At 37.0% G+C, this 17566-nt stretch overlaps 1 protein-coding gene across 1 annotated transcript in view; it reads right to left on the bottom strand.

The window, feature by feature from the left end:
* Window positions 1–17566, bottom strand: part of ADAM10 (ADAM metallopeptidase domain 10) — a 56299-nt gene that overhangs the window by 20532 nt on the left and 18201 nt on the right. Inside the window, exons 3-4 of the mRNA XM_010572272.1 lie at window positions 7811–7929; window positions 5673–5831 (exon numbers count right to left, since the gene is read on the bottom strand). Coding sequence (XP_010570574.1) covers window positions 5673–5831; window positions 7811–7929 — 278 coding nt within the window. The remainder of the gene's footprint in view (window positions 1–5672; window positions 5832–7810; window positions 7930–17566) is intronic.

Genomic DNA, 17566 nt, shown 5'->3' with positions numbered 1-17566 from the left:
TTATTCATTATCTCACTAGCAAATTAATTTTATCTACTGTAAAGGTATCCAGGTACAGTATTGTATTTCAAAACTCATTTCCAGTCTGAATGTTAGAGACACTGCTCCAACATACAACAAAATCACTTTTTCTTTGGTCAACTTTATGCCTACTGTTTTGATTACTGTTTGCCAGTACGATTATTTGCAAAATCTTGATATTGTGTGGGAGGTAATTTGCTTGAATTCCAATAAGGTTGGTTGTTTAAATTAAAAAGAAAAAAAACCACCGAACTTTTGAGAAGTAACTACAATGAATGTGCAGTACTTAGGTTTTTGAAAAAATCCTAGACTTCCGAAGGAACTGGTATGTTCACTATTTTACGGAAATGTTCATGAATTACTGTTATTAGAACCTTGTAAGTTTATTTAATGATTTTCTGCACATTAGTTTCCCACATTTAAATTTCAAACACCACACAAATACCATTTTTGAACTGCTGTCCCATTACTTTCCTCCCAGTAGTCCCAGCACAGTGCCAGAAGAATGGAGAGAAAAAAAGGAAAAAAAAAAAAAATGCTCTTACTGTAAGCCACCTCACCCAATTTGATCAGCAATGTAGTGGAACACTGGCTTTGCTACAACCAGTATGAAACAAAAAGCATTGCTCACTCACTGTTGAGGTCATCTGTACCTTTTGTGATCCTGTTTACTACCACTGTGATCCTTCCCTTCTCCATCTCCACCACCTTTTTTTTTCTCCCACCATGGTATTAAAAAAAAATTCTACTGTATTTAAGCTAACTAAAGTTCTCATTACCCACTACCTGATTTCACACCACTGACCACTTATCTCTACGACAAAAGCACATTACACAAGGGGGACAGTAATGGACAATACTGCCTCACCATCAGCACACTTCATCTACATAAAACCATTGTAACTTTAAAGCAACTTCTGCATGTGGTAACTGCAGGAATCCACAGAAATTAACTGGAAACATGACTGCACAGCATATTTTGCACCAGCAAAAAATGTCATTTTCTGCTATTATCACACTTGGTGGCATTACAACAGTTGAGACTTCCCATTTCCACATCCCCTGCAGCAGTTCCATTTCTGAAGCTAAGCAGGAACTACATGGTTTCAGGTGACTTGGACAGTTTTGACCCACATCACAGAAGTCTGGTCCATGCTCTTGTGATGCCTTTAAATGTTTTGAGAGGTACAGCCTTCTGCCACCTCTTTGGGATCAAGAGCTTCTTAGCCTATTGCTACCACAACCCTGTGATTTGATCAAGGGAAAACACATGCCTTTACTACAAATGATTGCTTACAATGAATGCAGAGTTGAGGAAAAACTAGAAGCCTACTTCCCATCAGATCTATAAAAGAAGAGTTTAATTACAGGATCAATTCTCTAGCTAGAGAAAATCCTCAGGCAAAACAAATACTTTATTTTTCTTTTCCCATATTGTCCAGTTTCCTATTTTCCACTTTCAATTTTTGTACATCCTGACAGAATATTAAAAATAGTAAACAATAATACTGTAATATAATAACAAACCTACCTCCCCCCAAATCTTGTCATTTCATACTTTCTGACAACGATATCTTTTTCTAACTAGATGGCAGATCATTATTAATGATATACGCAACTACAGATGCTCAAAATAAGAATTTTTATCCTTTTAAAAAATGCACTACCCACCACAAAGATTCCTGATCACATGAGGTTTTTTTCTTCCACTTGTCAGTAAATAGTATGATCTTTTAAGCATTTAGGTTAACTATTTAATGGATAGTGGATTTAGTCATCTGGGGCAAGGACGTGACATCAAACTTCCATTAAAAATGATGAAAATGCAGTTCTTCAACAGCCGTAGAGATTTACCCAATACCAGGAAAAGCAATAGTGTCAGAACAAATGTCAAATGTAAGCAGATAAAAAAAATCCTTATTAGATTTCATTCTAAGCAGTCTGTCACACTGTGCTCCCATGACAACTGCCAAGTAGACCTTCATTATTAAATCGACAACCACAATATGAAAAAAAAAAAAAAGAATCAGAATTCTCACTAATAATACATAGTTTGCAATATCAGTTCTTTCAGCAGATAGGGCTTTGCGAAATTTCAAAATACTTTACTTTCTCAGTTGTATAGTTCTTCCAAGACCATAAAGACAATTAAATGACCACATTTGTTCTCCTGAAGGTCTGAACAGGATTTTCCTGTCTGCTGTTGATCTGAGCAAATACCGATTTTGTATTTTACAGTGTAAACTCAGGGATACATTTGAGGCATATATGATTTAAATAAAGTAAATATAGTTTGTTCCTTAAAGTTTCCAAAATATTTTAATGAAAATAGCAATTTGCATCTTTCTAGCACTAAGTTATAAAACAGTTTGATCAAGAATGGTTTAGAAACTAAAATCATTCAACTTGTGTTTCGAGTCATGAATAGAAGGCTGCCTTCCACTGGTCACCACATCCACTGTAACAGACAAAAGCTGCCTTATAAATTTGACAATATAATCCCCATTTACAAAAAAACTTTTGTTTAACTACTGAATAAGAACTCATTGAGATGCTAATCATATGTTGCATTGTGATTTCTGAAAGGCACCAAAAAGCATATTGTTTCAAAAGTCTGAAACATGGGTGACCAAAAACCATCCCAAATTAAGGCAAAGTTGACTTCTCCCAGTCTCTCCCAAGTTAGAAATGTGAGTATTTTTTGTTGCTTTTGTCCCGTGTAAGATACTAGTGGTTTGACTCTATTTCACAGGAATTAGCTTTAGATTAGAACAATAACAACAGATTTGCATGCTTGTTTTTATTTTTAAAGTTACTGTAAAGCTTAGCTTTTTTTAGTTGTTGTTCAGGTTTTTTGGGAGCTGCAGTTCAATGCAAAAACAGCTCTCATGAAAGGCAAAAAAATTTTAGCCTCAAAAGCACTATTCAAAAAGTGACAGAAGCAGTTGTATACTTCAGATATTTCAGACCACAGAAATCCTAAAAGCATCTAGGATACCAATGAAAAAAGTTAAACTATACAATCAGAATGCGTGCACATCAGACTCTGCATTGACAGCAACCAACAGGAGTGGCACATTTTCAAATAGTGCTGCTTAGACTTAGCTCCAGGGTGAGCTATTTTCAACCATGCTGAGCAAGCAGCAATGTTCACTCACTTGGTGATTTGGAAGCCATATTGTACTGTTGCTTTAATGTGGCACTGTCGAATAGATTTAGACAATCCCCTCTGATAATCTGATTTTGTTCCTAACTGATGGTTTTGATGCACTAGATTGAAGAGGAAAAACAGTGTAAACCAACACACCATCACCTGAATAATTAAAAAAAATACATATCCTGCTCCCATTCACTTTAATAAGCATTAATATGAACCAATTTCATCATTAGGTTTTTCCAGCTCTCAAGTGATCCATTTACTCCTCCAACAGAGATAATTTCTACAAAACAGCAATACTAACTTTCATAAAATCGTTTTAGCTGCTTCTTTAAGGTGCAGCTTTATTTCTGTCATTAGTTGATAACAGCGAAGAGAGTAGTTTTTAGTCACCCACTATTTACAGCATAAGGAACTGGGACACAAAACAATCTTCTTGCTTGTCTCACCCTGTGGAAACTGGGCAAATCACTTTATTGCGTTATGTCCTTTTACTACCCCCCTCTCCCCCCGCTTTCTACAACAGGGTTAATAAAACCTTTTGTAAAGCAGACAGACCTATTTACAGAAAGTGCTATGTGAGTGGTAGTCCAGTATTCCCACTATCAAGCAGTGTATTGAACTGTTTGGCGAGACCTATAAAACATACCAAAAAATTTAGAAGTATGTGCAAATTATTCACAGAAATGTTATAAAAGACATACTTTATGGTTTCACACCATGCTTTTGTAATTTTTTTATTACTTTTCTCCACTGCTTTTCTGTTACAGCAGCAAACTGTAATACTCCAAGAGAAGCTAGCAAGGCAAACTGCCTTCTCAGACTTCCACCTGCAATGCTCTGTAGAGCTGAAAATTAAATGCATGCTGCAACTTCTCTTTGAGAATCAAAAGCAGTATATGGAATGCTATCCTATAAAGTTACTTTATTCTCAAATACGTGTCTTGTAAGCACCAGGAAGATACATATTTAGTCAGTCTGAAAGCAAGTGTAGCTCACAATGTACATAAAATTCAATAACTGCATTCATTGAGAAGCTCTTTAAAATTATGCAACTTCTATTTGATTTGGGGTTAGTAATCATATTTACAAAATGGGGTAACAGGAAGGACAAACATATCTGCTAGCTCACAGCCATTTTAACATACGCAGACAGCACACATACTGCCACTGAATGTAAAAACATAGCTGTATTCCAGAAGTTTTATTCAATTAGAAAAAAAACCCCCAAATTTGCTGAGTTTTTAGCAGAGAAAGATCATTCCTCTTCACTGCATGCATGCAAAAGAAGTAACCAGAGAGAGTATTATACAATAACCCTGTTTTTCACTGGCTTACAGCACAGAGAAAATGATAAAGACAAATCACAACCAGAGATTTTCCTCATCTATTTTCCTATTTTTGACATTTCTTTTCACAATATAGTCTCATTATGACACACTTTGAAAATGATTTATACACACATCATCATGAGAGTGGTTCAAGTAATTTCTAGTGATCTAACCCAAGACTTGTCATTCAATTCCAAATGAGATTTTGAACTCAAGTCTTCTAGGATTTGCACAATGTCCTGATGGGGCAAGTTTTCAGATGAAGTTATAGTTTAAATTGATTTTTAAGCAAGATTGAAGTCCTACATAAAGTTAGCTTGCAACACACAACTTGCTAGCTTCAATAACCAAAAGATAATCTTAAAGTGACCCTCTGCCAACACCTACTTGGAAGGATTGAAACTTGGAATCACAACTTTATTGCAGCATTTTTTGGTTCAGCATAAAGTTACCTAAGCATCAAATAAAACTGATTTTTATTACAGCTGAAGACTGATTGTACATAAAAAGGCAGGTAGAGTGCAAGAGAACTCTGATGCATCAGTTCTGAAGATGTAAAAGTATTCCATGGTACTTTCTCATCCTTCTAGGCATTTACAACTAAAGCTAGACTTCTGGGGCTATACTCTTCAAATTCAAGTAGTATTCTCTGTATACTTCTATCAGTTACTGTGTAAAATGGGACATACTGGGTGCCACCACATCTTCTAAAGAGTTCTCTGAAGGCATCTGTGACCCATGCATGCAGAAGCAGCTTTCACTTCCCACAAGTACCACCTTCACTAGATGTAGGCAAATGCTTAGTGACTTGAACTTTAATTATCCTTTATCTACCAGATCACAAGGAAGAACAATGAGTATAGAGCATTTTAAGAAAGCATTTTTCAAAAGAAACATATATCTATTGAATAGAAAATAGACAGCTTATACACTTAAACCTGACTGCTAAGGATTTCTTAAAATGGCAGAGTAAGGAAGACTCACTTTGCTTTGCCATAAATCTCTTTCACACCATAACTGTATATGAATCATTTCAGGACAGCATGATTCACAGTGTCATACACAAGCAGAAGTCTCATTTGATGCTTACAAATGGCTTACTGTTTTTGACATTTAATAAAAAAAAATTTATTTCATCTGTAGCACAAAATGGAAGTACTCACTGATATCATCTTCATGATAAATGACAGAGTGGAACGGTAGAGTTTTGTCCTTAATATATCTCTCTGCTGGCTCAATATAAAAGGTCCCACTGTGAGTCTGGATGAATCCTTCAAATTTTCCATCAATAACAGACCCATGGGTAAGACTTCCTTGCTCACCTGTTAAGGGAAAAAGCGCATTAGCTTTCTAAAAGCTTTTAATTCTGTGCAAGCTTCAAGCATACAAACTACCCAAGGCGTTAAGCACACAATGCTAAAGCATGATAGTTGCATAATTATCCTGATTGTGCACCAGTTCCCAAACTGCTAAAAACCTATATGAATTATACAGTAATAAGATCCTGGATAACAGCAGTAAGAAATTCTTGCAGAAAGTTTGTGTCTGAATTTTTAAGACTAAGATTATGCAACAGTATGACATACAGTTATCCCAAAATCATAGTTATTAAGTTCAATAGCTTCCTAATCAGGTGCATGACATGTTTAAAAAGCATATAATGAAGAATTCAACTCCATATTTTAAAGCTGTCACAAAAATACAGCATGTAATCCTATATCCAAGTCCTGTACTTATACATCTGTTCATACAATTATAAAAAAAAATTAAAAAAAAAATTCAGAGTGTATACTGAGCTTTGAAAGCTTTCAAAGAAAGATCTCCCTATAGTCAAGATATCAATTTTTCTCTTCAAGCATAAGCCCCTTAAAACTGTAGCTAGGTTTAAATGCAGGATGGAGTGAATTTGTATTTGAAGCAGTCACAATCTGGAAAAGTACAACTATCAACGTTTAAACATTGACAGCTACAACATGCAGCATCCCCAACAAACCTTTTCTATAAAAAGGATGAAGGATTATTAAAAGAACATTTATATATACTCCTCCATTGCGGAGGGTTCAGAATCACACTATTGAATCATCAGAACTGTACTCATTCTTATAATTAACCACCACTAATTTCTAATTAACAGTTATCAAGAATTTTATAAAGCTCATCCACAGTACTGAAATTTGGAAAAAAGTATCTTGAAGATATGCGATACAACTCTTGATTGTACACTAAAAAGTAGAAATAGGCTTTGTATAACACATTTCAAGACATTCATAAGTGATCCCAGATTTACTTCAGACTATATTCTATTAGAATGTGCATTAATAACCTGAACTTATAGGCCATGTACCTTTGGAAATTTCAGAATACTTGGAAGGAAGACTTTTGATCTGAATGGAAATCAAGAACCACAGCAAAACAGTTTATTTACTCAACTCTAACTTTGTTCATGATCTTCATGACAAGTACAAAGTTGGGTGAATGAGAAAGATAATAAAGAGGATTAAAAGAAGATGTAGAGTAAGCCTAGTGTGTAGGTTCATGTCAATCCTCTCATCTCATCCCTCAGCAACAAGGAAAGAACCAAAAGCTTTTCTGAAATAATTTCACAAAATAAGGAAAAAAACCCAACCAAAGACACCACACACCTTAAAAGCCCTCTGACTTAAGTCAACTGGTAAATTGGTCTACCTAGATGCATATAATGTGCTAAGCATGTATACTTTTTGCAGTTTAAAACAGTCACTTCAAGACTGTAGGACATTACTAACAGATCTTCAGGAAGCAGTTACGATTCCTTTCAGAACCAAACAGACTGTATAGAGAGGGACAGAGTGAGTCTTAATCCATCTCTCCTTTTCATTAATTCCTTAATTCTCCTTCCTTTTTAATCAAATTTAACTTTTATATTTACTGAAATCCAGTATATTACCCTTAACGATGGTAGCTTTATAGTCCTTAAAGTCCTTTAAACTAAGAACAGTACCTTATTTTTTTTAATGCAGACAGCTTTTTCCGTTTCTTTTTTTTAAAAATGCATCAGACTTCTATGAAGATTATGTTCATAAACAGAGTTGAACTTCAAGTTCTATGGATATGAAAATTATTAGGTAAAATAGTCATTTGTTAAGTGTGACTGTTATATGAGAATAAAAGCAGATGGAGTTTAAATGCATTTAGATGCATTATTAAAGTTTGATAATGAAGATAACCTAATCATACAGATACGCATTTTCTGCATGTACTATTAAAAAAAATCCTGTTTAAAATGACTGCACTTCAATCCATTTTAAAGTGTTGTACTTACCATAAATGTGTCCAGTGTAAATATGGGAGGTATCATAATCAATTACTTGGTTTGACATTTCTACTTTAAAGTCATCACTAAAGAGAGATGTGTCTCTCTTCATTCGAAGGTTGAAGTGTCTAAAGTGAATAAAACAAGATGGTAAATTGGCTTTGAGCTTCAGTTACAAGAGCACTAAGCAAAGTACTTCTAACCAACATTTTTATGCAAACAGTTTCCAGACCCTGCAAAATTTATCTATAGAAGACGTTTATACTGTACAAGAATTAGACCATAGCTTAGAAGGATTTTCTTAAGCAAGATTATTTAGATGCTTTTGATACAAGTGGCTAAGTTTACAATATTTAAGTTAGAAAACAGAGTTAGAGTTAAATGCATAAATCTAAAATGCTTTGACTATACACTTGTTCCCATTCCTCCAGAAGACACAGATGTAGCTTAATGGAAAAAGCAACTATTTTACTTCACAGCACTGTGAAGCAGAAGAGATAAGAACAACTATCAGCTTATTTTAATTTCATTGCCAACATTTAAGTTATGTAAATGAAATGTAGGTGAGCTAATTATTTTTTGAGTTTCAGTTGAAACAGTAAGATGGACAACAACATTTAATAAATAATAAACTGGTACAACTATGTAAACAACTCCACTCATTGAATGATCTTGTTCAAATTACAACACTACATTCTTTGATGCAAATCCTCCTACTAACTTTTACATGAAACATACTACATTTTCTTTGTACGAAAACAGAAGTTTGGTTCAGTGAAGTAACTGAAGTGTTTTAAAATGCCTGACATTATATGAATTTATACCTGTGACAACCATTAGCTTGCTTCAGAGTTTCATTTGGTATTCTCTTAAATTTTGTCTAAACACATTGTGCAAATACAGATCACTGAAGTCGTTGAAACTTCAGTCATTCCAATTTTACTCTTGATTTTCTGCCTAAATTTTTCTCTTTCTGCACAATCATGAAATTGAAGGAATATTATACTTATGCTACCAATTTGTTACAAAAAAGTAACCAGTAAGTTGGCTACATCTGTGTCAGAGTCTTCATCTAAAAAAACGTGACCAGTCTCCCAGTATACACAGTATACTAATGATAGAGCTGACTTTCCATAATGAAAGCTAGTATCCATTAGTGCAAACAGCAAAATAACCAAAACATTTAAGTGCCACAGTGTAAAGTCAATTAAATCTAATTAATTTTTAGTTCAGCTGAAGCATATACAAAATATATCTTCAGTCTTCACTTGCACATTAAATAATATCACACTACGGTTATATGTATTTTGAAACTGTACATTAAGATGCAAAATAATCAAAGAAAAAAAGTCATGCCTACACTTAAAACATGGTAAGGGCTCTAGTGACTCATGTTGACTATTCTGTAATGCAAACATTATTTCACAAGCAAACTATCTTTCTTTATTATTGTTGCCACAGTGTTAATAAAGCTTCAAAGTGAGTATTCTCCTCTGGTGATGCATTAAAGGTATCTACCACAAGGTGATGAAAATTCTGAGATGTGGCTGGTAGATGGGGAATGTCAAACTTCAGCAATTCCCTGTGACTTCTGGGCTTTGTGCCAATGTGGTAGGTTGACCGTGGCCAGACACCAGGTGCCCAAAGCCGCTCTATCACTCCCCCACCCTCAACTGGACAGGGGAGAGGAAATATAACAAAGAGCTCATGGGTTGAGATAAGTACAGGAGAGATCACTCAACCAATTACCATCATGGGCAAAACAGACTCAACTTGGGGAGAATTAACTCAATTTATTGCCAATCAAACCAGAGTAGGGTAATGAGAAATAAAACCAAATCTTAATACACCTTCCCCCTACCCCTCCCTTCTTCCTGGGCACGGCTTCACTCCCAAACTCTCTACACCTACCCACCCCCAGCAGCACAGGGGGACGGGGAATGGGGGTTACGATCACTTCATCACACATCTCCACCACTCCTTCCTCCTCAGGGGCAGGACTCATCACACTCTTCCCCTGCTCCAGCATAGGGTCCCTCCCACAGGAGACAGTCCTTCATGAACTTCTCCAATGTGGGTCCTTCCCACGGGCTGCAGTTCTTCACAGACTGCTCCAGTGTGGGTCCCTTCCATGGTGTGCAGTCCTTCAGGAGCACACTGCTCCAGCATGGGTCCCCCACAGGGTCACAAGTCCTGCCAGAAAACCTGCTCCGTGGGCTCCTCTCTCCACAGATCCACAGGTCCTGCCAGGAGCCTGCTCCAGCGCGGGCTTCCCACGGGGTCACAGCCTCCTTTGGGCATCCACCTGCTCTGGCGTGGGGTCCCTGCTCCACCGTGGACCTCCCTGGGCTGCAAGGGGACAGCCTGCTTCACCATGGTCTTCACCACGGGCTGCAGGGGAATCTCTTCTCCAGCACCTGGAGCACCTCCTCCCCCTCCTTCTTCACTGACCTTGGTGTCTGCAGGGTTGTTTCTCTTACATGTTCTCCCTCCTCTCTCTGGCTGCAGCTTCTGTGCCTGCCACCACTTTTTTTCCCTTCTTAAATCTGTTCTCCCAGAGGCACTACCACTGTCGCTGATGGGCTCGGCCTTGGCCAGCGGTGGGTCCATCTTGGAGCCGGCTGGCATTGGCTCCATGGGGGACAGGGGAAGCTTCTAGCAGCTTCTCACAGAAGCCACCCCTGTAGTCCCCCCGCTACAAAAACCTTGCCACACAAACCCAATACAGCCAAGCCAACCAGTGCTCATATTATAGTTTCAGTATGGATCTATTTCATGAGGGCAGATTCTTCTGCTAAAAAGGATGAAACAGTTCACTACAGATGTGCTTGAGTATTTGAGTCACCGAAGAACACAAACCAGCTAGCAGTTAGTAGCTATCCACACCCAGAGAGAAAGGCATGTTTTACAATAGATAGCTAGTATTTATAATAACATGGAGAGACAAAAAATAGGATTTCTTCTTCTTTAAGTTAGTCTCTTTACTAGCTCTGTAAAACTGCCTTTTGGCAACACAGAGGTTCATGAGGATGAGGAGATAACATGAACAAGCCACTTGGAAAAACATCATAGAACAGAATGCTACAAGATGACACAATACATTTCTCTAGGGAAAAAAAATATACTTTAAGCCACCTTGTGTGGCTCTTCTGGGCAGAAGTTAGAAATGAACAGGCAGAAGAAAATTAAGACACTGATAAGAATTTGAAGAACTTCTTTCAAGTACTTCAAGAAGTTCTACTCACTTTGATTGTAATACACTGATCAAGGTGTTACGAGATTTGAACTTCATTTTAGTTTGAGTTTTCTCTGTGACTGAGTTCTCTAGAGTTACTGAGGATGGATCAGACTCTTTTCATGTGCATCTGAACTCAAGTTAAATGACAAGAGATCCTGGATACTTTAGAATATCTCTCCTCCCTTCTCTAATATTTGATAGAAGACTTCTTACCATAACAAGTCTGTAATTCTGTCTCTGTGATGAACTGAAGTATGTACTAATCCCACCAAGGGCACCTATTACAGCTAAAATTACTTTTTCCTGGTGGAAAAAAGTAGGTTTTCTGAAAAAGCACCTCAATCTATATAGCACTTTTCTCTCAGAAGTGCAAGAAAGTTACTCTGAAATTAGATTTTTCTGGTTGTATTCATGTAAGTTTCAAATAAAATTGAGGAGCAATTATCTGTAACACTCAACTGCATCAGCAATTTCTTTATCGTTTTGAAGTACACTATGTTAGATGATGCAGGGCTTGTCATATACTCATATATGTTGGGGTGGGGGGAAAGGACTTTACCTCAGAATGAAAGTAATTTATCAAGTTTAGCCTAAAATAACACCAAGTAGATAGATGAACTAGCCCTAGGCCTCAACTGTGAAGCCATCCAAGGTATCCCTTCCTCACTTGCCAAGTCATCTACGTTCTCATCCTTACAAATTAGCATGACATTCAGCATCGCACTTCTGGTCTACCATTGTTGACTATCACCTAATCATGCTTTAGGGTCAGTTTTGAGTTTTGCCTAGATGGCCTGCACTCCAGGAATATGCTTTTGGAGGGGCAAGGGGAAGCTCAGTATAGTCTATCAAAGCGGGGAATGGTTTTTCCTTTAGGGCGTGATGCCTTTTCATCAGTATTAGCCTATCTGTCACTTCAAAGTGGACTGTTAGAAGTTGTATGTACCAAACAAAAACTTTCACTAGTTTTAAAATTAAGACGCCTCTATTTATTCTCCTTTCATTTCCCCCCTCTTCCTACTTTCTGCATTGGTACATAACTAACACTACAAATTCTAATCCATGCTGTTATTATCTATTTATTAATAAAATTAGCTCTATTTGCAGGATTAGAGAACTATTCCAAACAGAAAATAATGCAGCTGTATTTGACAATAACAATTCTCTGACCATTTGATTTCTTAATTTAGTTAAACTTTTAGATAACCTGATAGTCTCACAGCTATTTTTAAACAAGTCTTTTCTTGGTCATTCAAACATGCTTGGTGGGAACAGGATTATCCGACTGGACTGTTCACCCTTTTAATAATGAAAAATGAAGTGACAAATCTTCCTTTAGTTCTTCCCCAGCAAAAAAGAGAGGTGGAAAGAGAGGCAACTTGGGGGGTAGGGTGGGGGTAAACAAGCATCTATTTGTCTCTAATTCCAAGAATTAACAACTTTAACAAATCACCAAATTTTAAACAATGGTAATCATAAAACCCCATGTATTACATGAAACCTGCAGTAGAGAAAGTAAATTCCTTTTTTATGGCTATGCAGAGACATCTTAATGTACTACTTACAAGTGTTGATTAAATTAACTGCACTGAAAAGATGCCAGTTCATAGGTGGCATTTGTAATGACTGATTCAAACAAATGGATAGTTGGCAGGGACCCCCCAAAAAAATCCAGTTCAACACCCTAATTTCTCAGTAAGAAACTTCCAAAGACCCTACAAAATCCATTTCACTATCTCACCCAATATAGAAGTTCTCCTAACGTTTACTCTAAATTTCTTCCAAGCTAGTATTTCTTCCCCTTTCTTGAAAGGAATATAAGCTAGTCACTTCTATGATGTGGAAGAGAATGCACCTCAGTCTTCTTTCTTGGCTTAAATCCAGTAACTTCATGAATTCTTCCAGGGACAGGAGATTCCCGAGAAGTTCAGCAAATTTGTCCGTTTCAGTCCTGAATATGGTTTCTAAAACTAGCCACAATGGAAGACATAAGAAACTTCAAATAAGCCTTTTAGTAATTACCACCTCTACAGCATGCATCAAGTTCTCTGTGCCAGCACCTATATCAATGTAAAGTAAGCTATTCCCTAGCCTAGCTACATACCAGGCAGAAGACTATTTCCAGAAAAATAATACTACTTTTATTTACACACTTAATACCTTGCGTAAGACACTTCCCAGCAGTAGTGGTCTCTAGAACAGAATTAAATCAATTAAGACCAAGTTTTGACCTTGCTTATTTGTTACTGCTTCTGTCTTACATGTATCTGAAAACTGATATGGTAACAGGCCACTACTTGGTTACTATATGGTTGCTCGTTTAGTTGAAGACAGAGTTTTTGGTAAAAGTGTTTATATTGTTATATAATCTGCTTTAATAATAAACTACATCTTATTCATTAATGGCAGTACCCTAAAGACTATCAAGAGGTAGGTTTTTACTTCACTTTAGCTTACCTCAGGGAGACTATGTCAGATTTGCAAGTATGTAACATAGCAACTCAGTGATAATTAAAGAAAAAAAATAGTTGAGAGCACCACACTTAGTTAAAACCCTGTAGTTTCCCATGGGCTTGAGTTATGTCAATCCTACGCTCTAATCACAGAGCAAGTACTTAAAAAAAAAAAAAGAAGTTGTGTATATACTAACAGCACTTGGTAAAATGAACATAAAGGTGTACATGTAAGAGTTAATGCCTAATATATTATTCTGTTTCTTTCTAGTATGTGTTACCTTCTAAGATCAGTGATTTTGCCATGATTGAATGTCCAATATATTGGGACACCGATAGGAAGCCTACAGACTTTTCCAAAACTGGCAGAAAGAGCTACTATCAGTGGCATGCAAAAGGGCACTTGGTGCTTTCCCTTTCCTACCTTTCCTCAGCCAAACTGCTGTAACCAATGGCAGGCTGAGCAGGCAGAATCACTCAGTGACCAGAGAAGACTGTACAAAAAAAAAAATTAAAAAAGGGAAAAAGGAGACGGAGGAGTTACTCCACAGCTGGAGGAAGCAGCTGGGAAAAGGAAACAGAAGGTGATGGGTTGGCAGCAGTATGGAACATGACTCCAGTACAGGGAGAGTCCATTTAGGTTCATACTCCTCTTAGAAGGAACCAGAAAAATCTTTGCACCTGTGCCTCCATGAGCCTCCTCACAAGTCAGGATCTAGAAGATACCACTTGTCCTGGTTTCAGCTGGGATAGAGTTAACTATCTTTCTAGTAGCTGGTACAGTGCTATGTTTTGAGTTCACTATGCGAAGAATGTTGATAACACTGATGTTTTCCATTATTGCTCAGTAGTGTTTAGACTATAGTCAAGGATTTTTCAGCTTCTCATGCCCAGCCAGGGCACAAGAAGTTGGCACAGGACACAACCAGGGCACCTGACCCAAACTGGCCAACAGTGTATTCCATACCATGTGACATCCCATCTAGTTTAGGAACTGGGAAGTGGGGACAGGGAATCACCGCTCGGGGACTGGCTGGGTGTTGGTCGGCGGGTGGTGAGCAATTGCCCTGCGCATCATTTGTACATTCCAATCCTTTTATTACTACTGTTGTCATTTTATTAGTGTTATCATTATCATTATTAGTTTCTTCTTTTCTGTTCTATTAAACTGTTCTTATCTCAACCCAGGAGTTTTACTTCTTTTTCCCGATTTTCTCCCCCATCCCACTGGATGGGGGGGAGTTAGTGAGCGGCTGCGTGGTGCTTAGTTGCTGGCTGGGGGTAAACCACGACACCACTCTGCTTGAGGTGCAAGTCTTTTATCCTTACTTCTTCCATTTAAGAAGGCAAAGACTCTCTTTTCTGAAAAATGGAAGGGGAGAATAATTTGAGCCCTTCTTTCTAACTGCTTCCACATGAGGTATCCCAAAATCTAAACTCACTTCCCACAGTCAGATTCACTCCAACCCTGAACTATATTAAATAGAAGACAGCTTAACAACTTAATGATGGGTTTAAACTACTCACAAGCTAAGTCTACAGAACCATCACAGTTACGGACATTATTATTTTTTACACTGTTTTCACTTTGTATTAAACCCACCATAACATATTTCTTCAATTCCCATGGTCCTGCTACTGACACTAAAAAAAACATCTTTGAAACAGCACGATAGGGTCTCCAGGTTTATCATTCTATTACCCACCTAGATGCAGATAGAGGGTACCATCCTCTGTTAAGTATTTATCTAAAAAACAACCTCTACAGCATTGCAATGCTCAGCAATCCCAGCTAGAATATTTGCAGTTTATGTTTGTTTTCCATCGACACCTCTAGGGTGGCACTTGTGATTGTTCAGAGATTTCTTTCCTGACCTTCAGAAGCCAGACTTGCTAAACTTGTTATTCTAGAAGAACACAACTGAGGATGCAGCCTTCATCCTAAACAATTTGCCACTGATTACTCTTGATATACATAGCTGCAAACACATAAACTAGCTCAAATAACAGAAATCATCCAAGTAGGATTACAAGTAGCTACATGTTGGCTAATTTACACTTTAAGAAGGTCAGTCAAGTATCTCTCTGTCCTGAAGAGTATGGTATACAGATTTTAAAAGCAGAATAGTCTTTACCCAGGGTTGATTTTTTTTTTTTCCTTTCAGTAAAGCTTCTATGGGAAGTTAAGTACCAATTCTGTCACTTGGTTTCCTGTTTATGCAAAATAACCATCCCATTTGTATTTACATAAAGTTAAATATTTATATGCAGTGCCACGTTCTAACATAATTCAAAAACATGAGATCAAAACAAGAAAACAGGTAAAGATGTACTAGAATAAAATCACAAGGCATCAAAGTTACTACATGAATTCAAACTAACTAGTTTAGGAAGAAACTTTCTCAGTGAAACAAAGACATACAAAGAAAAGAAATCTGCTAGCTGATAATATAAGCACATACGAAGCACATAGCTTAAGTACTTTCATTTAAGCCTACTACTTTTCATTTTAAGAACATGGATTTTTGAGAACATGGCTATGTCTACTAAAGTTTGTTGGCCAAGGAGTAAAGTTCTAAAGTATTAATACTAATTTTAGCAGTACAGCTGGGAAACCCTGTGCCTCAGCTGGGCAGTCTCACCAGTCCGATGCTACTGTACCAGGCATTTCCTAGACAAACCCAAGTGAAACACTAAATGCCTTTTTCCTGAGGGCTATGCATATTCCAGCTCACTGCATTTAAACCCATAAAATGCAGGACATTTAACCCACAGATTCAGCCTCTAAAATATTTTTTAGATTAATTGAATTTAAAAAACAAGTAAGAACTCAGGTACCTGCTTCCCAATTCTCTGCAAGATAAAATTGCTTTACCTACAAGCACCAACATAGGGTGGTTTGGGTTTTTTCTGACAAAACAGGTGTAGAAAGCAAGACCCGATTCACGGGCCTCTTGCCTGGCAAGTTATTTGTTAAGGTATATAACTTAAAAGGTACAATAGACAGGGGATAATTGAAGAATGGTCACAAAGCACCGAATAAAGCTGAAAAGAATACACTAAGAACTAAAGAGTTTTGGTTTTTCCTCTTTAAATTCAGGACAGCCTAAAATGAGCTGTAGTAAGTGAACCTTGCAAAAAATTCACTTAGTAAAATTCATGGAAATAATTCACTTAAGTCTCACAGAAGCCAACCAGTTAGTCCTATTTTATGACCACTAAAACAAGCTATTTAAGTTAGTCTGTTTAGGAGGGTGCACATTGAACTGAAAAACAGACACAACAAATTTTCAGATTAGTCCAGTAATAGCAAATCTGCTTTAGATTCTGACAGACTCACAGAATGTGGAAGACAAAGCCATTTCATGAATTGAGTACTATGTTGTATGCACAGTTACGAAGTACTTAAATATAAATTAAATGCCATAAAAAGAGTATCTAGTGTTTAATAAAAAACAGAAGGTGACAATATAAAGTCCTCTTTAATCCAAGAGTAACTAGCTCCGTTACTTCAGTCCATCTCAGACAGCATGGCAGCATGCTCAGAATGTCACCTTTGAAACTCAACATATCAAATATGATTTCTGTGCAGGTAGCCTCCTTCATTTGCATTACCTATTCAAATACAGTCAACAACTATCTATTTAAACACAAACATTTAACAGCTCTGAATAATGAAGGCAATACAAAGAATTACAGGTTACTATAGAACCAAAAATAAAAAAACCTCATACTTAAGAACTCTGAAATGTTGTGGTCCACTCTTGCCATTCATGACTGTACCAGAAAGCTCAATTTATGACTGATAGCTGTTGAAAATAATTCTGAAAAAGGTACCTGCATAGCAAAGCAGTATTAAAGCCAATCAGCAAATACTGCTTCACAAATACGCCTTGCCAAATGGTGCAGTGAGCACAGATTGAGACCCAAAGCCACACGATTTCACAATATGCAAGCTCTCATTGTTATAAAAGTTCCTTTGCTCAATGCAAAACACTGTAAAAGGTAGTAGAATATTTAAGAACCCATCATTTATTGAACTTTATTCCAAACTGGGTGACAGTTAAAGCATTT

This window comes from Haliaeetus leucocephalus, unplaced genomic scaffold (assembly GCF_000737465.1).
Source record: "Haliaeetus leucocephalus isolate CR32 unplaced genomic scaffold, Haliaeetus_leucocephalus-4.0 Scaffold339, whole genome shotgun sequence".
Classification (NCBI taxonomy): Eukaryota; Metazoa; Chordata; class Aves; order Accipitriformes; family Accipitridae; genus Haliaeetus; species Haliaeetus leucocephalus.
This window is presented reverse-complemented; position numbering and strand designations above follow the sequence as displayed.